Raw genomic sequence first — 27,161 nt, forward strand, 5'->3', positions numbered from 1 at the left:
TTATTTACTGCACGCAATTACAGTTTTTATGTGAAGTTTATATGTATGTTTATAGAGCCTATCAATCAAATAGTCCAACAGTTCTATTCTTTAAGATCTCGCTTGGTATCTCACTCGTGAAATTATGACAGCTAACAGTGATATTCTATCATGATTGTGTCTTTTATAAGTTACAATTAATGTTTCATGTCACTTTCGATTACGATTGTGATCGTATCTTGAAGTGAATTTCGAGTTTGTTCCTATGGAATAAATAGTAATATTAATCATAATATTCGGGTTAATTATTGAATTTTTTAATGCAATAGAATAAGTATAAATTATATTTTGACTTGTTTGATTAATATTTTGAATCTTATTTTTGTTTGATGTTTAGCTACAAAATTTTATATTTTTGAATAAAATATTTACCAAAAAATATAAGCTTATAATTTAACTTTGTGAACTTGGCACCCGATATTGAAAAAATCCATGGAATACACTTTCGGTAACACTCGGTTATACTTACAATCTCATAACCCCTATTCATGTCATTAATTTTAGATTAAAACATAAGACTTAGAAGTAGCTTTAACAAAACCTCATATTTCATGTCATTAATATTTCTTCAGAAACTGAACCATTCTAAAATTTTTGCGTAAAATATTTATAACATTACACCAGTATATTTTTAATGTGTTCTCGAATCAAGACATCATTAGGCACTCCTTGCCATCGCGTTATCAAAAACCTGTCGTGTTTCGAACATGAATTCATAAAATCGAAGTGGATCGACAATTCAACGGAATGCGAACGCGAATGTATTATTCGCATTAAATTTACATAAATTTAAAACGTAGCACATAACATTATCGTGAAACCGTCTTCATCGAAACGTTTCTACGTCTGAGTATGTTATAATACGAGATCTAAGAGTCTAGTGGCAAATGTAAGCAGAGTGCAGAATCACGGTTTAATGACCACATCCGTTCCTAACATGGACGGCGTCTGCTTATTTGTTTTGTATGTTATGTGTGTGCACTGAGTCACTGCGGGAAACAACAATCTCATTCAATGAAAAAGTTACGTTCCGATTATGTTGACTTGACGCATTTACGTTTATCATACTTAAGATAATTAACAATTTTGACTATTTTACATTATGTCGAAGAACTTGTGTTCGTAAGTGTACCGGTATTTTTTGTTGTAATAAATTACTAATTTACGAATATAAATTGTTCTAGAATCGACTATATTATGGATAATAATCGAGAAATGCCTAAAAATTTTCTAACGGAATTATACAAATGGGCTTTAGAATGTAAGTAAAAGACAGAATACATCAATGTCAAATTGATTGATCATGGCTTTGAGGCATATTATATTTATATCAAATTACCGTTTTCAGCTGTTGGAGCGTGGGCCCTGGGCACGAGATTAGGATGTTTAAGCGAAAAAGATAACGATGCAAAAGAAATCATAAAAAGTATACACGGTTTCTTTCACAGTGTGCCGGAACTCGAATTATCCGCTCCACTATGGAGGATATATTCAACTAAAGCTTATAAAACCTACGTTGACGCCTTGGACTCCTTTAGAATACTTTGCTTAAAACGTTTGACTGATAAAGGAGTTTGCGCTGAAATTGCTAAAAGTTATGGCGAAAAAGTTGCAACAATATTAGCTTTGGATTTATTATTGGTCGGTGTAGACACGACGGCAGCGGCTGCTGCTAGTACGATGTATTTACTTGCAAAGAATTCAAGAGCACAACGCAAGTTGCAAAAGGAACTTGACAATAACCTTCCTGTAGGTAGAATGCTTAACAGCAAAGATTTAGAACAACTACCGTATTTACGTGCTTGTATCAAGGAAGCTTTGCGGTAAGTTAAATTTATCATAGACATTAATAGAAAGATCTAGATGATATAGAGATGTGACGAAATTAATGTATGAATAAACTAGCGGCCCATATATAACTAACAATTATCTTATATATTTATATAGAGTAGATATGTTATACGCAAATTTTTAACACATTGGGTACGTATATACGTAATAATGTATCTTGCAATTTTCGTAGGGTTCTCTATTTTTTTTTTTAGAAAAAGAAATACAGGCTGTATGTACTGGCTGATAATAACGGTTAACCGTTTTTAGTTATTCTTTCACGACACTGTAAGTAAAAAAAAAATATTTAAAACGGTTTAGTTGTTTTTGAGTTTATCAATTACAAACAAACTTACTAAACAATTATCTCTTTATAATATTAGTATAGATGTGTCTTGCAGGTGCAGGTTGCATCTTTTGATCCAAGTATTAAGTTGCTTTGTATGCAGCGTTACTCATATTTCCCAACGCTTTGCGGTTTCAGCGGTTTCTTATTTATGTTGCTCCACTACGTAAAGGCAATGCAGATGTATTTACTGAAAACCTCGAGCTTCAGCTCATGTTTTATTCAATGTCGCGTCTTATTTTATACGATATAAAAGAAAAGATGTAATATTTTTCGTTTCGAACAATAAATTTTATACGTAATACACGATCACATTTAGGGCATATACAGTTCTGTAAATATATAAAGAACCAGTAACTATATAAGAACAAGTTCAGCAACATAGAAACCTGATTGTTATATATAACGTGTCGTTTTACTGGTATAACCTAGGATATATAACCTTATTTATAGTCTATTTAACTTAACCATGTAACGAAGATTTTTTTACTTTTTAGAATAAAACCAGTCATTTTGGGAAATGGTCGTTGCTTACAATCCGACGCTATCATTTCTGGATATGAAGTTCCGAAAGGGGTTCGTTTGCTACACGAATAACTTTTCATTGCATTTACATTTAATAACAATTGAAAATAAAATGAATATCATAATCAATCAATAACATTTTCTTCTTTAAACATTTTCTTAAAAAAAAAAAACTATTTTCGCTTTCATGATTAAGATATTTAAAATTAGAAAACTTATATTAATCATAATGTTACATATCGTTTCGCAGTCGCACATCGTTTTCCCTCACTACATCATGTCGAACGAGGAACGATACTTTCCAAATCCGCATGACTATATACCGGAACGCTGGTTGAGAGACAAGGAACGCGCCGACGATGACGTATCATCAAAAACTTTCATAGGAAACAGATCGAATGATGATATTTGCGAACAAGCCAAGGCAATATTAATAGCAAAAAGGCAGAGAGAGGTAGGAATCCATCCGTTTGCGTCTCTACCATTTGGATTTGGCAGACGTATGTGTATTGGGAAGAGATTCGCTGAAGTGGAACTGCAACTATTACTCGCTAAGGTAATGTGAACTTGTCGCTTTTTGGTACCTATTTACTTTTCAATGAAGTATTTATTTGCTTACTGCAAAATTATTATTACTGTTTTCTTCGTGTGTATTATTTTAAAGAATAAACTCTATCACTGACGCTCACGAATGAAAGGTAAACTTACGTAAAGTAACAGCCTGTAAATATTCCACGGCTGGGCTAAAGCCTCATTTTGATGAGAATGTTTAGAGCTTATTCCACCACACTGCTCCATGGAGGGTTTTTAAAAATACATGTGGGAGATTGTAATCCGACACATTACTATTTCCTCACCGTGTTTTTCTACACCACCGATCACGATAATAATTATAAGCACAAATTGAGCACATGAAAATTTAATGGTGCTTATCTAGTTTTGAACTCGTGATCTTCTGTTAAGAATTATGTGTACTGACCATCTCGGAAAAAAATAAACATTAAAATCTTCATTAAAAAGATTCTGAATTAAAAACACTTGTAAGTATTTAAACTTTTCTTGATTCATAGCTCTATTCAAACAGACTACATACAAAGGTTTTATTATCGTATGTTAAATAAGAATTTTCTATTCTAACAGCCGAGATGGCCTAATGGTAAGATCGCGTGAATCTTAACCGATGATCGTGTTTTCAAACCCGGACAAGCACCACTGAATTTTCATGTGCTTACTTTGTGATTATAATTTATCTCGTGCTTAACGGTGAAGGAAAACATCGTGAGGAAACCTGCATGTGTATAATTTCACTGAAATTCTGCACATATGTATTCCAACAACCCGCATTAGAGCAGCGTCGTGAAATAAGCTCCAAAACCTTCTCCTCAAATAGGAAAAGGAGGCCTTAACCCAGCAGTGGGACATTCACAGGCTGTTACTGGTATGCTAACAATAATAATCGTATAAGTACTATTAAACAGTATAGAACAAGTTGACGGTGTACGAGGAAAAAAAACCCACGTATGACACATTAGTACGCGTAAAAATAATTAAAAACTACACTCGCCTCTGTCATGGTTTCACTTGTAATATAATAGGAAGGATTTTAATGAGGTCCACAGTGTTATACGACAAAGGTACCCCGTTAATGCAATTAAAGTGTTTCATTTTAATAAAAACGCAGAGGTACCGTCTGAAAGAGTAGGAAAATATATTTTAAAAAAAATTATAAACTTACAAAGGTACAAGTACAATCCTCTGTTTGTATATACTTTCATTAATTCCCCGCTTATATAAGCGGAACAAAGCTTGAAGCGAATGAATAGAAAAATTGTAATTAAGAAACATATTTAAGTGGAAGTGATATTAATATTTAATACAAGTACTAATTTTTTTTAATAAGATAAATAAAGTTCTCGGTAAACTGTAGAACAGTCTAAGTTTTATTTCTAACTAACCGCCATTTTGTGGAATTATGTGCGAAGTTAGTCAAACTAATCTGACTAAATACTGATCGCTAATTGGTCGCATATTACGTCATTGGCTTACACCGACCAATGACCGTTTAGATTTGAAGTTAATTTAGTTAATCCGATTTCGATTAGCGTTTCACATAAAGAGGTATATAATGTAATGTTCATGTTTCAGATATTCCATAAATACAACGTATCTTGGAGATACGCGGAACTGACTTATAGTGTAACACCAACTTATGTACCGAATGAACCCCTGCAGTTTACATTAGACGTTAGAAAAAAGTAAAATGATTGATTGAAGATTCAACATACCAAATAAATTCTATTATGTTATGATATGATACTGTTATTTTTAAAATAATTAATTAATACTGTGAGTTAAGCTGTTTAATAGTTTCATTTATATAATTATAGTTTTCGCCCGCATTAGAACACCCTCCCCCCTATATACCAAATCAGGTCTTCTTTTGGTAGAAGACCTGATTTGGTATATAGGGTTTGGTATATAGTTTCATCAAAATCGGTTCACCGGTTTAGCCATTAAAGCGTAACAGACAGTGAGAGTTACTTTTACATTTATAATATTAGTATAGATAATACTGACTGCCTCGTCGGTCTAGTGACTTGATGTAAGGCCGCAGACCCGGAGGTCCTAGGTTCGTTACCCAGGTCGGGCCAATAAAAAGTTATTGTGTTTTTCTATCAGAAAATTTTCAATAGCGTCCCGGAGTCTGGAAATTGGAAGTGTGTACACTCCCGTGTCTCGAAAAGCACGTAAACCCGTTGGTCCTGCGCCTGAAGTCTTTCCAGTCGTGTCGGATTGCTGTCCCATCGGAGTATGAGAGTGAGGGAAGAGAGAGTGCACCTGTGTTTGCGCACACACTCGTGCACTATAATATCTACTGCTAATCTAATCTTGGCTAATCTCTTGCGATTGGCAGCCGTGGCCGAAATAGGTCTGGAGGACTTTATTATAGATAATACAAACTCTTTAGAAGATTGAAATAGTCCTCCTGCTTCCGACAGTAAAGCCTTACAAAATATTTGAAGGTATGAATAGTTTTACCAAATTAAGTATTTATCATTAACACATACTAGTTAGTCACTTTTCTGACTTACATAATACAATTACTATTCTTATAAACCCTGCAATAGTTTGGAGCAATGAGCCCTGCTTATTTGCTTTTGTATTCACTTAAAAACTATACAATTGCGTATTTGCTTTTGTTATTTTTGCGCCATTTACAAATATAATCGTCTGTTTCAATTTGGATAGCAATAATGGAAATAAATATTCATTCTCCTACTCAGGTGATCCATACACTCTGAGAAAAATAAATAACTAAAACTAATAAGGTGAAGTTTCACTCACTATTTAGCCGAGTCATTGAGCTGGTACTCATTAGATCTTCCGAAGCACTCCTGCACGCCGGCGTCCGCCCACAGCCTCTTCATGGCCGCCAGCAGTTCCTCGCTGAACGGCTCCGTGTCTTCCATCCGTTGAATGACGTCGAATACCATCTTGCCGTCGCTCTAAATAATAATATAGATTTTAGAAAAACTCTTTGACCTCGTAATACACACACAGAAAGTTATTATTTATATATAGTCTTTTGAATAATATTGCAATGATTTTAAAGATCGTTATAAAATTTCTCTTGTTTCGCTTGGAATTATCTACTATTTATATGTATTTAACCAGGAAAATATCACTCCTTAAATGCTATATTAAAATTCATAAAAAATACTTTAATATTAATAAAAAAAATAGTCTTATTTAATATAAATAACTATAGTAAGTTTGATATAATAATATTATTACTATATATTACATTTTTTAATTTTCATACCTTATAGTCATACATACATTTAATACCGACAGAATGAATCATTTTTATGTATATTCGATACGTCATCGGCCACGTCTAACTATAGAACGAGATAGCATTATAGTGATAAAAAGTACATCAATAAATACAAACTGTATTTCATAGTTACTCGTATAAATAAAAATAATATACATTTCAAATTAAATAAAAGTACTAAGTCACTTTGACATCGTGTAATATTATATGATTTAGTAGATCAGTAATATTGGTATAAAAGCTAGTTGTCGCCGAAGAGCCGAACTGTCTCAGTGCTTTAAAAATTCAAACTTCGAATCCAAATCTAAAAAAGAAACACCAGTGATTTTTTTTTCTATGCGTAATTCATGTTTAAAATTCATCCTTCCCTCGGTGGTACAGGAAAATATCGCAAGCAAACCTGCATACACCGTAATAGCCTGTGAATGTCACACTGCTGGGCTAAAGGCCTCCTCTCCTCTTTTTGAGGAGAAGGTTTGGAGCTTATTCCACCACGCTGCTCCAATGCGGGTGGTGGTACACATGTGGCAGAATTTCATTGAAATTAGACACATGCAGGTTTCCTCACGATGTTTTCCTTCACCGTAAAGCACGAGATGAATTATAATCACAAATTAAGCACATGAAAATTCAGTGGTGCTTGCCCTGGTTTGAGCCCACGATCATCGGTTAAGATTCACGCGTTCTTACCACTGGGCCATCTCGGCACATACATGTATACATATCGTATCATCGGATCCACTCATACAAAAGTTAAGTTTTTAGATGAGGCGCCATTTATGCGCCAACGTGACTGACTCACTCTTAGATAATAAACAGAAACGATTCAAAGGGTGCGAACCGTATAATTAAACTCCTTTCATATCACAAGGGCAGAGACCTCTCGTATACAATCTGTTATACGATATTTTAAAACGAAGCCTCGCACGTTTGTATCCGTATTTGAATTCGTAGAGTTCCGTTGTTACACAAATACTACGACAAATACGAAACGAGATGGAACGGATAAGTTTTTACATACTTTCAGTCTTAATTATTCATACATTAGTATACATTACGATCAAGATTATTAACTTTTTAATTATGTACGTTTATTATATAAAACAATTTTACGTACATAATTTAGAAAATAATAGAAAGTTGGCAAGGATATATCTCGACATTTGAAATCATTTTAAATATATTATTATAAAATCTAAGTAAAGTAAAGTTTGTCTTCATAATTAGATGAATTATGAAGACAAATGCTTGATGGTGAAGAAAAAACATCAAAATCATGTTTATTCCACGAAACCGCATTGGGACAGCGTGGTGAAATAATCTCCAAATCTTCTCAAAAAAGGAGAGGCCTTAGCCTAGCAGTAGGACATTCACAGGCGCTTACTTTACTTTACTAAGTAAAGGAGAAAAATCAATGAAGTATAACAAATTAAGCATTTTATGATTCACTTAGATCAAAAATCTTTTGTAATTTGTTATTACCAACGACATCTGGTTACTGATGTCGTTGGTAAAAAAGTTGGCCCCAAGATTAAAAAAAAAACTATGTTAATAAATATAATAAGACAATTTTAAAAACACACTAACTAAGATGTAACAATTTTAAAACATATGGTACAGTTTTGGTTTCAACTATTTCATCAAATGCAAAATAGTTTTGAAAAAATCTTTTTAATAACCGAACCATTTCAATGCGTTTTATATATGCATAGCCTAACACTTTAATTGGATTGAAGGCTTTCCTAGCATACGCAATTTTATTTGAATATATATTTTATTTATTTATTCTCTTAGCAACACTTAATATTATAACAAGTTGCGCAGCATTCGTTAATTAATATTAAAAATTTATAACGTAAGCGTGCGTATATAAATTACTAGATTTCGCCCGCGTGTTAGGTATAACAAATAGGTTAGCTTTGTCCTTCCTGGTGCTCAAGCTTGTCTTTTAGCAAATTTTAACAAAATCAGTTCAGAGGTTTAGCCGCGAAAGCGTAACAGACAAACAGAGTTACTATCGCATTGATAACGTTCGTAAAGATTATATTATATATCTGTTATATAAATTGTTATGTATAACGGATTGTATACGAGCGCCTGCCCTTATGATATATGACTTTAATTATACGGTTCGTATGAATCGCCTTTGAATCGTTTCGATTTTTTTTAAATATGCTATGATTCATCCAATTTTCAAGCGCCATCTATGTTCAATTTCGTAAGGTTCGTGATAAGTTAACAAACAAACAGATAAAGCTACTTTCGATTTTATAACATCAGTATGTTTCGCGAATTATTGATACAATTTGCAAACATCTTATATCGTAAGGATACAAATAATAGATCTGATTCGACAACAAGTTGCGTAACGTCTTGTGACGAAGCGGTTGATTGCAATGTTTTGACAAATCGTCCTCTGTTTCAGCGATTGCGTAATCAAATTTCGTTCAGGAGACGCGTGACAGTCAACGCCTCACTCACAGCTCACTCTACACATGCATTGTAAAAGTCGATAACAGCCCATAAAGTAAACCAAGCTATTTATATTTAAATACTTTTATTCGTCGTTAACTCGATTGCTCTAAAACAACGTCCTGAAATAGACAAAGTTTACGATTAATTTGTTTTTTATCGAATTAATAAATTTGAGTAATAAGATAAATAGTTATACACTAGAGATTCTTCACACCATGAACTGTTTATCTTTTGATTGTTAACTTTTTGTAAATATCCAAATCCCGACGGTGTACATTCTAGTTTAAAGTGACGAACCAAGCTTAGATAAGCTATCGTAACGCACACATGCGCACGTATTGTTTGACATTCTCATCACATATTATATTAAAATGAAAGGGAAATATTGCCTATAGGTACATAACAGAAAAGTAACTTTTTGATCATTTACGTTATTTTTTTTAAGAATACATTATTACGTAAAGTTAAGTTACAAACAGCGAATGCCATACGGCTGCGCTAATACCTATTCTCCCTTTTTGGAGCATATTCCTAATCGGGTTGATGGATACACATGTGACAGAATTTTAGCGAAATTAGACGCGATCATTCGTCCTAACCACTGGACTATCTCGGTTTTTTTAACGTTACCAAAACGTTTATATATTTAAGACTTTTTTAGCCTAACATATTATTCCTTAAACGGTTAAAAAAATAGCGTGTTGATTTTTTTTTCAATTGGCTCTATAACCTTTGCGATAAATAAGATCGTTTGTAATATATATTAACATATAAATTACATACTACGATATTATTTGTTCAGTAACAATGTATAGAATTGTTAATGCGCTACGTTTTGATAACAACGGTGTCTTATCTATAAGCTTGAAGTAGTTTATAGATGTCTTCTTTATTTTTAAATTTGTACATAAATTTGAATGAAATAAATAAATCTTTACGAGTTTATTTAATTTATATTAAATTGTAAAATCATCTATATATTATACTAGTCGTATTATAATCGTCCCGGCTTCGCACGTGTAGATAAGAAGTTAATGTATTTTGGATAGGATTTTACGTAAGTAAAATCCGTTCTTAGTGAGCGTCTACGTCGGGGAAGGAGTAACTGTGACAAATTTCAAGTCAATCGGGCGGATAGTTTAGGAGATCTCGTGATGAGTGGTATGTCGCTTATATGTTATAGATTGCTATAAAGGCATTTGTAAATACAATTTGAAATGAATATATATTATGGATGCCGTGATAACATTTGATTGACTGCCTCGGTGATCTAGTGGCTAGATAGTTCGCATAACCCGAGGTTCTGGATTCAAGCCATCGGTCGGACCGATAACAAATTATTGGGATTTTCTTAAAAAAAAATCTAAGTAAACCCCGGAATCTAAAAGTTAAAAGTGTATGCTTGCGTGCCTCTGAAAGCACGTATAGCTGTCGGTCCAGCGCGTGAACTCTCTCCAGTTATGGATCCGACATGGATTCCCGCCCCATCGAATTATGTGAGCGATGGAATAGAAAGTTCATTAAGATGTTATACCTGTATGCTAGCACAAGGGACATAACATCTTAATGCCCAAGGTTAGTGGCGCATTGGCGATGTAAGCGATGGTTGACATCTCTTAAAATGCCAATGTCTATGGGCGTTGGTGACACACGATCAGGTGACCCATTCGCTCGTGCGCCTACCTATTATATAAAAAAAAAACATAAATTTAGACCACTTCAAATGATTTCAAGTTTGTTATAATTAAAAATCATGTAAAAAAAATCGTCTCGTCCACTTTATCACAAAGTACATTCAAATGTCATTGTATTGATTCATCGAGCACCAAACTAATTATCAAATATTATAGAACAATGCCTCTATCGGTTGGGCATAATACATTGTATGGCGTATCCGATTGATCCATTGTTTTGTTGCCAAACTGTATACTTTATAAATATGCAAAGGGCGAAGAGAATGCGATACGAAATTTTAATTAGGTTGAGAAGAGAAAAATAAAAAAAAATTAGAATACGAAATAATTCCATAATGATAATTAACATTGTGTATGCAATTTATTTTTATTTCACGTCAACGGAAATATTGATAGCATTCCAGCCAATATCTATTTTTAATTTCGTTTTATATATACTTTTTAAAATCATTTTCAAAAATATTAACGGAAATAAAGTATGGAAACTAAATTTAAAAAAAAATACATTTTTTTTGAAAGATAGACTAGCGTATGAGCCATATAATGGTGATAGGTTATGACCATCGCCCATAGACAGTGACACAAAGAAATGTAAACCACGCCTTACACCATCACTGCGCCACCAACCAGTGAATCTGACATTATATGTGTGTGATTACAATGTTTCACTTACCATGGTACTGTATTGCTATTTAACAGTAGAAAAAGTGATGAGCGATCACGAATAAACACGAGTAATGTAATTAGAATGTCATAAAGAACACCCTCCCACACCGTATATTAATATCATAAAAAGAGCCAGAATAAACAAGTGACTATTATTCACGTAAAAGTAAAACGAAATCGTAATTGAAAACTGAACAAGCAAAGCTCATCCTCATGAATAAGGAAATACTGAATACTGACCTTTCCAGGACTTATGTTCCTGGACGTCGCGCTACAATTACATTATAAATCTTTAATCTTGAACAGATTACATTCTCAGACTGAAGAATAAGACAGAGGCATAGGGGAGGACTTAGATTGTTTAGCTAGCTAGCCAGCCAGCAGGGTAATAAATAGTAAAATATTTGTAGTTTATAAAACATCGTTATTTTTAAAATCATATGTACAAATGAAATGGATTATCAAAAACATTGATACATTGTAGAACACTTGAATTGTATTAGAAGACCAGGGTTCAATAGTGGCTAGCACCACGTTTCTAATAAACGACTAAATTGAATCTTTAACAGTACTTAAGAAGAACTTTAACATGTATATATATGTTCGCATATTTTTAGCCTAGGTACGTTTAATTTTATTCCTATAAATACAAATTCAAGTATGTTAGTGTCTTTTTTTAAATATCAACTAATCCGCTATAAAGCAAACGTTTATAAAGCTCACACATAACTACACTCTATAATAGGGGAGTCGTGTCCAGCCGGGGATAGCGGCATTACAGGTACAATAAATAGATCAATAAAATTAAGCTTAGTTTTATTTAGTTTATATAGTTATGTTAACTATCAACTAGCTGCTAATAAAATCTTTAAGTGTGTTTATACTAAGAAGAAAATTATTTGAGTAATTTGGAATAAAAAAGATTTCGATATTTTATATAAATGGTTTAATTAAAGATTCCAAGAATATATTAAAAAACATGAAAAAAAACTTACATTGGTATTAATGTGCATAGACTAATAATGACTCGTAATAATTTAGATAGTTCGTTTGATCATTTCACTGAAATTCAGGGCATTATAATACACTGGCCGCCAAAAAAATCGACCCACCCGTATTTTTTTACTTACAAAGTTGTTATCTTAACTATGCGACGACCTAGGTGGATTGTTTTACTTATGGGACATACATTTAACATTTTATTACCCACTTGATATTGATTTGGAGGAGTTGTAAGTGTTATTGAGGATATTTGGAATATTTTTAAAGTATTGATAAGAAAACGTTACTTTGTGCACAAAGTGCATGGTTAGTTTATTTCCAGTTCTTAACGCGGAGTCATCTCGGTTCGATGTTTATTATTGATTAAGTGTATGAAACTTTGTTGAAACAATAATTTTAATAAGTTTAAACATAAAAAATGGATACTACTGAAGCAGAAGCTGCTCAAGTCGTAGCTCTTATTCATGAGGGGTTAAGTCAGCGAAATGTGGCTAGAACACTAAAATTAAGTCGTTCAGCGGTGCAAAGAGTGTACAAACGCTACTTGGAGACTAGGGAGTATCGCCGGAGACCAGGATCTGGCAGGGGGCGTGTCACGAACCCGACCGATGACCGTTTTATTGGTTTGACGTCTTTGAGAAACCGACATCTTTCGGCTGTTGACGTTCAAGGTAGACTCCTAGAAAGTCGTGGAGTGTCTGTGAGTGAAAATACTGTAAGAAGAAGACTTCGAGAGCAAAACTTAACCCCTCACAAGCCACCAACAGGACCAAAACTCACAGCATCCCATCGACAAGCAAGACTACAATTAGCTAGGCAGCACGTCGATTGGACACTGGACCAATGGGAGACAGTATTGTTCAGTGATGAAAGCCGAATGTCTCTAGTAGGCTCTGATGGACGACGTAACGTCATGCGAAGGCCAGGAGAACGCTTCTTCTCAGTGTTGCATTCGAGAAACAGTCCGATTTGGTGGAGGCTCTACAATGTTTTGGGGAGGTATTTCTTTGACGGGACGCACAGAGCTGGTTTTTTTCCGTAATCGTGCTCTTAATGCTGAAACTTACATAACGGACATTCTGGAGCCTCATGTGATGCCTTACGCTGGATATATTGGGGATAATTTCCAACTTATGCACGACAACGCACGACCTCACGTCGCTAGAATTGTTAAAGACTATCTCAGGGAAGTCGAAATTCCAGTTATGCAGTGGCCAGCCAATAGTCCGGACTTAAACCCGATAGAGCACCTCTGGGACCAGCTAAAACGTACGGTTCGAGCACGAAATCCAATTCCAGAAACCCTGAATCAACTGGAAGCTGCCCTAACTGAAGAATGGCAACGAACCCCACAGGAAGACATTAAAAAGCTAATCAGGTCACTTAATAGGCGTATGCAGGCAGTGATTAGGTCAAGAGGAGGAAACACTCCCTATTAAAGTAAGATTTAGGCACCCAAATTTAAAAACAAACGGCATAATCGTTTTGTACACAAAAAAATAAAATTGCGTAAAATTTTGTGTTTTCGTGTTTTGTCACATATTTACCTAAAAACCTATTTTTTACGCACTATTTCTGTTTTTGTACAATCCTACAATTGCATTTTTTCATTATCAATCTTAAAAATATAAATATGTGGTAGTTTAAAACCATACGATAGCTTTTTTACAAAAAATGTAGGTGGGTCGATTTTTTTGGAGGCCAGTGTAATATATCCTCGTTTTTATTATCTAGTGACATAAAGATGCGTCTGAACACACATAACACATTTTAACTATAAACATTAAAATGCAGATATAAACTTAAATCAATGTAAGAATTAGCGTCCTACACAGCATAAAAGCTATTAGGCTTGCGCATCAAAGTATAGTTTTTTTTTTCGGATTGTGTAATACTGTTTGCCTTACTGGCCTCTACAGCGTCACCGGGCGGGATGGGCGAGTTGAACTCAGCCGGATGTTGGGAGCCACACAGGGCTCAAGAGAGACGGACGTCCTAAGGGTGCCTCCTATGAGGCCGGACCTCGGCTTAGGACTCCGTTGAAATCGGGAGGGAGGGACGTGTGCATTATAAGCGCCGTCATACGCCTAAGCATAGGCAATTATTTAACGTGTTTTTATTTTAGCGATATCACTTTTTTTTTTAATTTCGAATACCATTTGGATATTTTAAAGTCGTTACAACCACAATGTTTGCGTTTTAAAAAACAACAATATGTCAAAGTATGAACACTGGACAGCTTAAACTATTTAGAATACAAACAGATAATAAAAATATGCCAGTGATTTTTAGAAATTAATCTTTATCAAGTACGTTGTAGGTTATAAAATATTTTATGGCAATGTTGCCTTAGTGAAATTACTTCGTAATGCGAGTTATCATCGAGGGGAAACTCGGGCACTTAGTGAACGATGCTTGATGCAATAGATTAATTTTTACGAACTAAATATTATTTATAGAACAGCCTGAGTAATACATGTTTTATGGTTAACGAGGCGATATTCTCTTCTATAAACGGAATCCTATACTTAAAACAAATGTACGTTAATATTTATTTTGAATTAAGAACAGAAAACCGAAGCAATTAGTCCACCTGATGATAAATTGACAGTGTACCCATCACCTATGCTCATAACCTATATTTAACAATTAGTTATTGTAAATCAGTAACCAATCGTTTCCGAGTTATGAATAACAACCTATTAAAGATTTCTAAAATTCGTTTTTATAATTTTATTAGAATTAAATCATATATATATATATATATATATATATATATATATATGACGTACAGTAACAGCCTGTTAATGTCCCACTGCTGGGCTAAGGCCTCCTCTCCCTTTTGAGGAGAAGGTTTGGAGCTTATTCCACCACGCTGCTCCAATGCGGGTTGGTAGAATACACATGTGGCATAATTTCAATGAAATTAGACACATGCAGGTTTCCTCACGATGTTTTCCTTCACCGTCAAGCACGAGATGAATTATAATCACAAATTAAGCACATGAAAATTCAGTGGTGCTTGCCCGGGTTTGAACCCACGATCGTCAGTTAAGATTCACGCGTTCTAACCTGTAGGCCATCTCGGCTTTTCGTATTATATGACGTATATGTGTATACATAAACGACTTTGAAACTGACGAAATGTTTGTTATTGGATCACTTTTGAGTAACGCCCCGTAGACAATTTTACTATCCGTAAGCAAAATGAATCGTTTCTTGAATACAATAACCGAACATAAGACAATTTTACGCCAATCATGGGATCTAATATGTTTTATCGTTTGTGCCTGTAGTTACACTGGCTGACTTTCTTTTTACGAGACAAATAATTAAAAAAATAGCCATAAAATAACCTCAGATTTACATATCCCATACGATTTGCTAACAGCTCTGCAATATGCAATACAAAAAGTTCTCGATTAATATATCCTTATTTATAATACAAAACTATTCCACTTAACTACGTATCCAATTTAATTACAATTTCAAAGTTTTATTAACAACTTCGGCGACATTCAAAACGTTATTTTTTTACTAATCCATAATGAAAACCATAGATTATTTAAGATCTCGACAAGATTAAGTGATGTCATGTCTATTAAATATTGAAGTTGTTTATTTGTCTTTGCTCATTCTATTAATGTAATCTATACTAATATTATAAATGCAAAAGTAACTGACTGTCTGTTACGCTTTCACAGGTTAATCACTGAACAGATTTTGATGAAATTTGGTATGAAGCAAGCTTGTTACGCAATACCCTTAATATGCGGGCAAAGCCGCGGGCGAAAACTACAACGCTATACGTTTATATTTATGCCATAAAAAAAATCCTATAAAATATTTCTTAATGTCAGTGGTATTTAACATTTTTACGATACCACGCCACAAGTGAAAGAAAACATTAAGATAACATTGTGTATTATAATTTCACAGCGGATCATGAATGTTTTACATTTTCGGTACAGAATACGAATTACACGAACACAAAACAATATACACAGTGAAATAGCTACAGTTTAAATCGATTTTGCTCTTGAATAGAGAAATCGATCGAATTAATTTAATACTCTAACATGCAATGTTTTCAGATATGCTATTGATCGATTGGTAATCGTTATTAATCGTATTATTTTTATTCATTTAATTTTATATAGCATTAGTTGATTTTTATCATAGGATGTTTCTTTCATACTTTCTGTATGAAGCCAGCCACCAACAATTAAACTAAATTAACTTTTTACGGGGAACCCAAAACAGCTATTTCTGCCTCCAACATTTGTCTATTAACACGCATCCAACATTATTGATAAATAGCACTACTAACATTTTTTACAAAGCTTGTTCAATCCGAAACAAAATACGATTTGTCTATGAAATTTTCTTGAAATATTTTATTAATACATTAATTTTACGTGCTTTAAAATTAACTACAATTCATCAATTCGAACTGTATATTAGATGCTTAGATACACATTAGTCGCTCCAATGTGCCAAAATTCTCGGCTCGTGTGAAATGTGACGAGAACTAACATTTTATTGTTATTGATAACATTTAAAATACAAACTAACAGCTTCCCATTGTCGGTTAGTAGGAGCTTATAATTTCGACTTCGTAGTGTAATTATCCTTAGACACAATTACTATATCTGAAAGTACATATAAATAATTCTATTCTACCATTACCTATTTAGTGCCTAAATTTAGAAAAGGTATTGATTCGGCTAAAAATAGTCGAATCAATACCTTTAAAGCGCGGTGGGTCAAGCAAAATTCTGACATATTATAACGTGCAACCTGAGCCTGCAGCGTTTACATTAATTACGGATATTAGGTTACATTTTTAATACCACAGTGCTTTTTCTAGAAGGTAAAAAATATTTCCAAGTATGTTTAATGAGGGTTATAAAACCATATAAGCACACCAAGTTACATTGATTTCTGTACTTTGTTTGCGAAAACAAGTCTTAGAAACAGATATTTTTAATGGAGATATTAGTAGCAAATACAGATTAATTATTATCGGTATTGTATTCATAAGCGACTGATTACTTAATAATCCATATTCAAGATTATAAATACGAAAATAACTTATTTATCTGTTATGTGTTTCACAGATAACCACTTAACCGATTTCGATGTTATTTGATAGGAACCTTGAACTCTGGGATATGATATGAATGGCTTATATTATTTTTATATATATTTATTTTTATATGAAACAAACAGTATTAATTCCAAGCGAACAAGACAATAAACTATGAAATAATCATGGACTATTACAAAATTTCGAATAACATTATTTTAATTATGCTTTTACAATTTTCGAATTCAAAATGAGTCAAAACACATGACGAAAATCATTAAACTTGAGAAATAAATAAAGACCCTTAAAATAATAATAATAATAAAACCTATTGATAGTTAAACCTAAAAATTAAAAAATTAAATATTTTAAATAAAGGTAAATTATAAAAAGATATATAAAATTACCTATTATAGAAGCTGTCACAAAAGTCTTGACATTTATTTTTCTTTAAAAAAAAACAGGCCATACTATACCTCTCGATCCTTATTCCCATAGGTGATGCCCAGGTTAGGCATGGCGCGCAATATGGCTACGAGTGACTGGATCGTGTTGCTGTATACCACGGGCCGATACTGTTTGAAATCTTCATTTGTGAAGCCACTCTCGTGGATGATTCTGTTGAACAAAGTTTATGTTATGAAAAAACTTCATAGGGAACGTCTACATTTAAAGAGAAACAGTTCACCTTTGACTGTTACGTTCGGAATATGTAAGTCATTACAAGTTTTTGCAATTAAATATAATTTTCTATAGACCTAATAATAAATAATAGACCTTACTTATAAAACGCTTAGCTGCTGATTTGACATTCAAAAGAAAAGACTGCATTGTTTAAGCAACGGTATGGGTAAGGCCGTAGTAACATTGATTCTCTTTAATCGTCTAATCACTTCTCTTATTTATTATATGCCCAGATTTTTAGAATGTTCCGGATCTTATAATTCAGCAATAAACAAACAAAGGTTATTCGTTGAACGTCAAATTATAAATAAAATATAAAAGCAGTAAAGTAACAGTTAATGTCCCACTGCTGGGTCTGGGCCTTAGCCTCCTCTCCTTTTTGAGGAGGTTTGGAGCTTATTCCACCACGCTGCTCCAATGCGGGTTGGTAGAATACACATGTGGCATTATTTCAATGAAATTAGACACTTGCAGGTTTCCCCACAATGTTTTCCTTCAAGCACGAGATGAATCATAAACACAAATTAAGCACATGAGAATTCAGTGGTGCGTAAGATTCACGCGTTCTAACCACTAGGCCATCTCGGCTTTTTATGGCCATAAAAGCAGGCATAATATTAATTAAAAACCTTGAAAGGCTGAAATAGTAATTTGTTTTTTTTCAGGGGCGAAAACTTTATTAATAAAAAATAAAATGATTCGTTTAAAAGAATTGGTGACGCCACGCACATATGATGCAGACTGCGTCTTATTATTACCATTTTTTTACAGCAATACGTTTCAAGAATACGAACAATAGAAGCGCCGCCGGATACTTAAAAATCTCAGCGAGCTACTATTTTTTAAAAACAATGACATTAACGAGAAATCTAGATTGTTTATCGCCAGTAAGAAATATATTTTCTACTGTTATTACATTATACGCAGCTCGGTTCACTAACCCGTTTATTATTTGAAACTGGCATTTATTTGGCAAAAACCGTAAGACACGGCGTTGAAATACATAGCATTCGAGCTAATTGTTAGAAATTCTACGATACCTCGTATTTTGAAAAAAAACATGGAATGTCTCCCTATACATTCGTCATATCGAATCATTGACTTTCGTATATTGGTAAAGGCTTGGAAGACATGCCAGCGCGCATGCGTCGCGAATTTGACGTCACACTTATATAGTTATCACAGGGCCGCTAGCCCGCATCCGGGACGCGAGTGACGTCACCAAAGTTCCATTAATCTATCGTAAATCCGATACAATTTGATTATTATTCAAGATCAATAAAATATCTACGAATGTAATGAGATCAATGAAATTATTATTAAAGTATATATCTGAATCATTAGTCTTAGAATAGTATTTTGTATGCAATCCTGTCGAAAGACCCTTTACAAACGATGTCGAATGGATTGTCAGTTTTTCATTCGTCAATCTTTGATCACGTTATATGTTAAAACAAATGCATTTCTTATTCTTTTGGTATACGAAATCATCAATCGATTTTTCGTTCCACTGAAGTATATTTCGTAACGATGGTATTAACAAATAAATAATAAGTGTAATAATTATTTATATTATTTTTTTGTAACTGTGTAACGAATATTAATATAATAAAAATAAGTAACAAATGAAATATACACGAAACACGCTTTAAGCTAAACAATTTAAAAGACGGTTAAAACTGTTTGTTTATTGAAACGCAGCTGCTTATATTAGGTCCTTACATATGAAATTGGCGTTTTGTACAGGAGGAATATAAAGTCAATTTTTTTTTTGTAAAATATATTTAATTTTAATATAATAAGCCGAGATAGCCCTGTGGTAAGAACGCGTGAATCTTAACCGATGATCGTGGGTTCAAACCCGGGCAAGCACCACTGAATTTTCATGTGCTTAATTTGTGATTATAATTCATCTCGTGCTTTACGGTGAAGGAAAACATCGTGAGGAAACCTGCGTGTGTCTAATTTCACTGAAATTCTGCCACATGTGAATTCTACCAACCCGCATTGGAGCAGCGTGGTGGAATAAGCTCCAAACCTTCTCCTCAAAAAGAGGAGAGGAGGCCTTTAGCCCAGCAGTGGGACATTCACAGGCTGTTACGGTTACGGTACGGTATAATAAGACCCCAGCGCCGTACACGTCATTAATCCTTCGAGCTGTTTCTGCAGCACTGGTGCCACGGTAGAACTCGTACTCATAAATATACCGATATTTCATGTTTTCCATTGTGCGATAATAAGCGACGCCAAAAAAAATAATAATAAGGAAAAAACAAATGAATGACTGTTTTCAAAACTCAAATGTACCAGCTAAATGAATTTATAAATTTGAATTTGGAATTCTTAACCAAAGATATATTTCAGATCAAAGTGTTCAGTACGATAAAACGCTTCAAAACTTCATATGTAAGGACCTAATACAATACAGCCGTACACTTGATCCTGATTTTATTTGTTACTAATACATACACAAGTTTTAAAAATCATCCTTCGATACCAACTACGTCCTACGAGAAAATCAAGCACATTTTATCTCGACAATATTACAAGTTTGTTTGTTTATATGTTTGTTACTCAATTATACTGGAACCACTAATCGCATTCTGTAGAAGTATATTATACTGTTTTATATATTTTTATTAAATATTGTAATTATAATGCCACATTTTTATTTACTTTTTCCAATACGGGCCCATTACCTATTTAATTTTTTTTATATAGAATAGGTAGGCGGGCGAGCAAATGGGCTACCTGATGGTAAGTGGTCACCAACGCACATCGACATTGGCATTGTTAAAAATGTTAGCAATAGCTTACATTGCCAATGCGGCACCAACCTTAGGAGCTAAGATGTTATGTCCTATGTGCCCGTAATTACCCTGGCTCACTCATCCCAGCATATCTAAAGACGTACCTCCGAATTATGTAAGTAATCAATATTTTATTATACAAAATTATGTTTTGTAATAATAACATAGCATTTAATTGTATAATATATACTAAAATATCTAATTAAATCTTATTGTTAGTTAAATACTTACAAGAACATTCAGAGTTATTATAAGCCGATTCTTTCGGCCTGTTTTAATTGAAAAATAAAAACATTATCGCGAACAAGAACACTTACGAAGAGAGTAGCACCAACACAAAAAAGGAGATTAATCCCAATTATTTGATTGGTCAATACTCAAAGTCGGATACAATGGAGCCTACTCGGTGACGACAGAGCTTTTATCGTTCTCGACAATTGCTTCATCATAAACTGCTTGAATGGAGCTCCTTGACGTCTGTCGCTTTTGTACGTCACTCGCCAGTAATGGTACGCATTGCTTGTTATTGATTTTACTAACCTAGCCTGATTAAGTTCATCTTTAATAAAATCAACCTCTTTTTTATAGTATGAATGATTAAACATTTTGTCCATAGAATAGGAATTGCGATACAACAATCATATACCATATCGACTAATTAATCTTTACGTTATAAGTTGAATATACACTGGCCGCCAAAAAAATCGACCCACCCGTATTTTTTTACTTACAAAGTTGTTATCTTAACTATGCGACGACCTAGGTGGATTGTTTTACTTATGGGATTACATTTAACATTTTATTACCCACTTGATATTGATTTGGAGGAGTTGTAAGTGTTATTGAGGATATTTGGAATATTTTTAAAGTATTGATAAGAAAACGTTACTTTGTGCACAAAGTGCATGGTTAGTTTATTTCCAGTTCTTAACGCGGAGTCATCTCGGTTCGATGTTTATTATTGATTAAGTGTATGAAACTTTGTTGAAACAATAATTTTAATAAGTTTAAACATAAAAAATGAATACTACTGAAGCAGAAGCTGCTCAAGTCGTAGCTCTTATTCATGAGGGGTTAAGTCAGCGAAATGTAGCTAGAACACTAAAATTAAGTCGTTCAGCGGTGCGAAGAGTGTACAAACGCTACTTGGAGACTGGGGAGTATCGCCGGAGACCAGGATCTGGCAGGGGGCATGTCACGAACCCGACCGATGACCGTTTTATTGGTTTGACGTCTTTAAGAAACCGACATCTTTCGGCTGTTGACGTTCAAGGTAGACTCCGAGAAAGTCGTGGAGTGTCTGTGAGTAAAAATACTGTAAGAAGAAGACTTCGAGAGCAAAACTTAACCCCTCACAAGCCAGCAACAGGACCAAAACTCACAGCATCCCATCGACAAGCAAGACTACAATTTGCTAGGCAGCACGTCGATTGGACACTGGACCAATGGGAGACAGTATTGTTCAGTGATGAAAGTGAAATGTGTTCAGCCGAATGTCTCTAGTAGGCTCTGATGGACGACGTAACGTCATGCGAAGGTCAGGAGAACGCTACTCTCAGTGTTGCATTCGAGAAACAGTCCGATTTGGTGGAGGCTCTACAATGTTTTGGGGAGGTATTTCTTTGACGGGACGCACAGAGCTGGTTTTTTCCGTAATCGTGCTGTTAATGCTGAAACTTACATAACGGACATTCTGGAGCCTCATGTGATGCCTTACGCTGGATATATTGGGGATAATTTCCAACTTATGCACGACAACGCACGACCTCACGTCGCTAGAATTGTTAAAGACTATCTCAGGGAAGTCGAAATTCCAGTTATGCAGTGGCCAGCCAATAGTCCGTACTTAAACCCGATAGAGCACCTCTGGGACCAGCTAAAACGTACGGTTCGAGCACGAAATCCAATTCCAGAAACCCTGAATCAATTGGAAGCTGCCCTAACTGAAGAATGGCAACGGACCCCACAGGATGACATTAAAAAGCTAATCAGGTCACTTAATAGGCGTATGCAGGCAGTGATTAGGTCAAGAGGAGGAAACACTCCCTATTAAAGTAAGATTTAAGCACCCAAATTTAAAAACAAACGGCATAATCGTTTTGTACACAAAAAAATAAAATTGCGTAAAATTTTGTGTTTTCGTGTTTTGTCACATATTTACCTAAAAACCTATTTTTTGCGCACTATTTCTGTTTTTGTACAATCCTACAATTGCATTTTTTCATTATCAATCTTAAAAATATAAATATGTGGTAGTTTAAAACCATACGATAGCTTTTTTACAAAAAATGTAGGTGGGTCGATTTTTTTGGAGGCCAGTGTAGAAAGAGAACCATTAATAATTGTAATCATAATAACCTAGCACCTAACCCCCCCTTACACCCCCTCCTTACACGCGGCGAAAACTAGTTAGGTATATAAGTTACAATTATGTAACATTTCTTGCCGTACATAGTAACTAAAGTAAATATTTATAAAGTGTAACACTTATATCAACAGAGTCATCTACCAACCGTTATTATGCAGTTTCAGATATTCGCTCGTAAGACAACTGATAAGGATGTCATTCATAAGCAAACGATATATTGAGGCGGCTTCGTTGCACAGATTTGCATACACAGATTTCCTATGCCTCTTCACGTGATGTGTGTTACACTCTGCAACCGTTCAGCTGCGTCGTGGCTTATTGTGTGTCCAGTTAGACATTATAAATTACCCCTTGTCCGATTTGTGACGTCACAAATTGCCGGACACAGGCGATATTATATTGCACAAATACTTCCCAACTCTTTAGATGAGGCGAGCATCCAATACTAGCGACAAGTTTTGGCGCAGGACCAAGGCTTGACGAGCTTTTCAAGGCATGAGAATGTAAAACTCCCAACTTCAATCCAAATAAAAAAGATAGCAACTAGATAACTGGAAACCATGAAAAATAATAATATCGATATTTTCATATCGAAACAAGTATAAGATACATCAACCACTTGTACTTGAATAATTTTATTTATACGAAGGTACGTCATAGTGAAAAATCGATCCATAAATTAAACACCTCAATATGCTTCGTTAGACTAATAATGACTTGCGTGCAGTAAGGAATAATTATTCAATGTGCGCTTTCTGTTACAATATCGTTATTCAAATTGCATCATGCAAATGGCGTTTGTTAATTACTTTGATTACGAAATCGAATCAATGTGACAAAAATATTATTAAAGAAAAATAATATATTTCAATACTGTCTTGCTTAGCAAAAAATATAAAACAGAATCAATCGCATAGTGAATTATTTGCAGTTACGAGTATTGTTCGCACCTATTTAATACTGTAACATAACGATTCAGAAGAGCCTATTTGAATAAGGATTTTTTTTAAATATTTATATCAATTTATAATCTCACATTTTTTTGAATTTATTATAAAAGTTAGAACATGAAACTTACATTATTAAATACTAAGTTAGGATGATGTTCCCTTGACCGATTTCCACCACGACACCCAAGAGATTAGCCAGTTGGCTAGAACATAATATTTTGCACAAGTGTGTGCGCAAACACATATGCACTCTCTATTCCTTCAGTTCAGGCGCAGGACAAACGGCTTTACGTTTCCGAGGCCCGGAAATATACTCACTTTAAACTTTCAGACTCCGGGCTGCTACTGAGAATTTTGGACAGAAAAATCCAATAACTTATTATTGACCCGGCCTGGGATTTGGAGCTACTAGACCAACGAGACAGTCTTTGTTATAGAATATTAGTGACAGGCGACTCTACGCTTGATTGCGATTTTTAAATTATTGTTTGAATGGTTATTGCGATTGAACAGACTTATTTCGAATTAATTAGAAGGCGGCGAAATTTCTCTGTTTTACCTATTAATTAATTTGTTTTTCTGACACTACATACACTCGTCTAAGTGATGCACTTTTCAAAGATTCCATCTCACATACAAAATATATAGATAAGTATATCATATATATAATATTCATATATATATATATATGAATATTTATGAATATTATATAATATTATTAAAGATAATGCTACTTACTTCATTTGTTTAACTATAGTACTCTTTCCCGACTCGCCAGCACCTGAAATAAAATTTCAAATTAATATTCGTATACATTTTAATGCTATTCGATAAGGATTTCAAAATCAGTCAAATAGGCTAAAGTTATTACAAGAAACAATCTCATTTGTGTCGAATTAAATATTTTATTGTATTGTTGTAAATATCACTTTATAAAAATAATAATATTTGGGTCTTTAAGTTCTAAGAGGATATATTTATGAATAAGATATATTTTATGATTTATATATATTATAAGATTATTTTAAGATATATTTTATGAATAAGATAGCTATGTAGCCATTATTTACACGTAGAGATAACAGGTTCGAATTTGGGCAGACCGATTTTTTTTTTTTGAAGCGAAAATTGCAGAGGTGTACTTAACACCTTTACATTTATATAACGTATATTTTGAAAACTTACTCGCTCAATGACTATTTTAAAATAATAATGAATCTATAACATCGTTTTTATAACACAATCGTTTTAATACAATATAATTGTTATGAAATACATTCGTTTAGTTCTATTTTTTTTAATATAATAATATAATAGCACGTGAAGAATTTTACAATGGCGCCGATCAGTAATACACGATCAACTATAATTTTGCTGAACTTAAGACTAGCTATCCTTTTTGATGACATGCATCAAACAGAGATACTAATACTTAAAATAGGTAATTGGTTTAAAAATGGTATACAGTTTGCCCGTCTGGTTAAATAAGGTTTTAGAATATGAAAAATGATTATCTTTTTTTATATAGCTAAAGTTAGTTTTATTTAAAGGCACTAACCTCAGTAGATAGATTAAAAAAAATCGTTAGCTCATTCATTAAGAAAAGATATATAGACTATACATATAATAACATCAAGCTACCACTCACAAGGGCTGGAGCAGTAATGCAGGTGAAACCGCGCAGTACATTAGTATTATAAATAATATTAATTACTTAAAACATCGACTGTTATCACAGTTTTCTGTTACCTTTTTTTTTGTTTCTATTAGTTTTTAGAGAGTATTTCGCCGATGTCACAAATAAAATAACAAAAAATCGAAAATATTTTTGTTTATTTCGTTATTAAATTACACATAAACTAAGCAATGAATCGACGCCTACGAGTTACATATAATACAGTACATAGGCTAGGGGATGACATCAACTTTTAATCCCGGAAAATGCACGGCAGAAAACCAGGAAATTAAAAGTTGCGAAGAATAAACGGTAGAAATCATGTATATTTTCTTTTATCTTCTATAAATTGTAACGGAACGCAATATATAGTATAAGTTGATAGGTTAAGAATAGACGTTAACACGAATAAAAAGCACCGCAATAAAACCAGTAATAATATAAAAACAGTTAATTGCCTCACGAATGTAAACCGTACTTTTTCAACTGAATGTATGTCTCGTATCTGAAATAAAAATAGAAGAGAAAATAGGATTACTACAGCGGGATTTTCGGTCGTTGATGTCGAGAAACACGATACGAACGCAAGCTTTCGAAACAAAACATTTTAAGATTTCAAAATAAAAATGTATACAATGTGTACCTATGTCAATCTTTTCTTTCTTTTGGAACGAACACATAGCCATTTATTCAAATAATTAAAAAAACAGCAAGTACAGTAAGCCCGAAAAATGTCCCACTGTTTGTAAAGGGCCTTTCCTATCATAAAGTTCTTCTTAAGCGCTAGTCCAATGGTGGATAACTCCAGGCGGATATGCGTGTGGAACAATTTCATCCAACACATGTGCGGAATTACTCAAGATGTTTTCTTTCTCCGCCTTACACAATATAAATTATAATCACAAATTAATCATATGAAAAATGTTATACGTAATCTTAGTAAAATCCACGTGTTAGATCGACTGGGCCATCGCGGTTCAAAATTATTTAATATTCTAGTGACTACTGACCCACTCGCACTGACTGACTAGTGGACCCACTCCGACTTTGGTCGGGTACGGGTAGCACTAAGACTATTTAAAAGAATTCTACTAGTGGTAGAACTTTGTGCAAGCTCGTCTGGGTACCACCCACTCATCAGATATTCTACCGCAAAACAGCAGTACTTGG

General features: G+C 33.8%; 2 protein-coding genes across 3 annotated transcripts in view; one reads left to right on the forward strand and one right to left on the reverse strand.

Annotated features, from left to right (window-relative positions):
• The window catches only part of LOC126774882 (protein lethal(2)essential for life), a 101,996-nt gene that overhangs the window by 30,823 nt on the left and 44,012 nt on the right, over positions 1–27,161 (forward strand). The gene's annotated exons all lie outside the window — the stretch shown is intronic.
• Positions 1–27,161, reverse strand: part of LOC126774859 (guanine nucleotide-binding protein G(o) subunit alpha) — a 49,883-nt gene that overhangs the window by 15,525 nt on the left and 7,197 nt on the right. For both annotated transcript variants that reach the window (XM_050496499.1, XM_050496498.1), the window contains exons 2-4: positions 25,055–25,097; positions 17,981–18,122; positions 6,086–6,246 (exon numbers count right to left, since the gene is read on the reverse strand). In XM_050496499.1, the coding sequence (XP_050352456.1) occupies positions 6,086–6,246; positions 17,981–18,122; positions 25,055–25,097 (346 nt within the window). The remainder of the gene's footprint in view (positions 1–6,085; positions 6,247–17,980; positions 18,123–25,054; positions 25,098–27,161) is intronic.

Source organism: Nymphalis io, chromosome 17 (genome assembly GCF_905147045.1).
Source record: "Nymphalis io chromosome 17, ilAglIoxx1.1, whole genome shotgun sequence".
In the NCBI taxonomy this organism is placed as follows: Eukaryota; Metazoa; Arthropoda; class Insecta; order Lepidoptera; family Nymphalidae; genus Nymphalis; species Nymphalis io.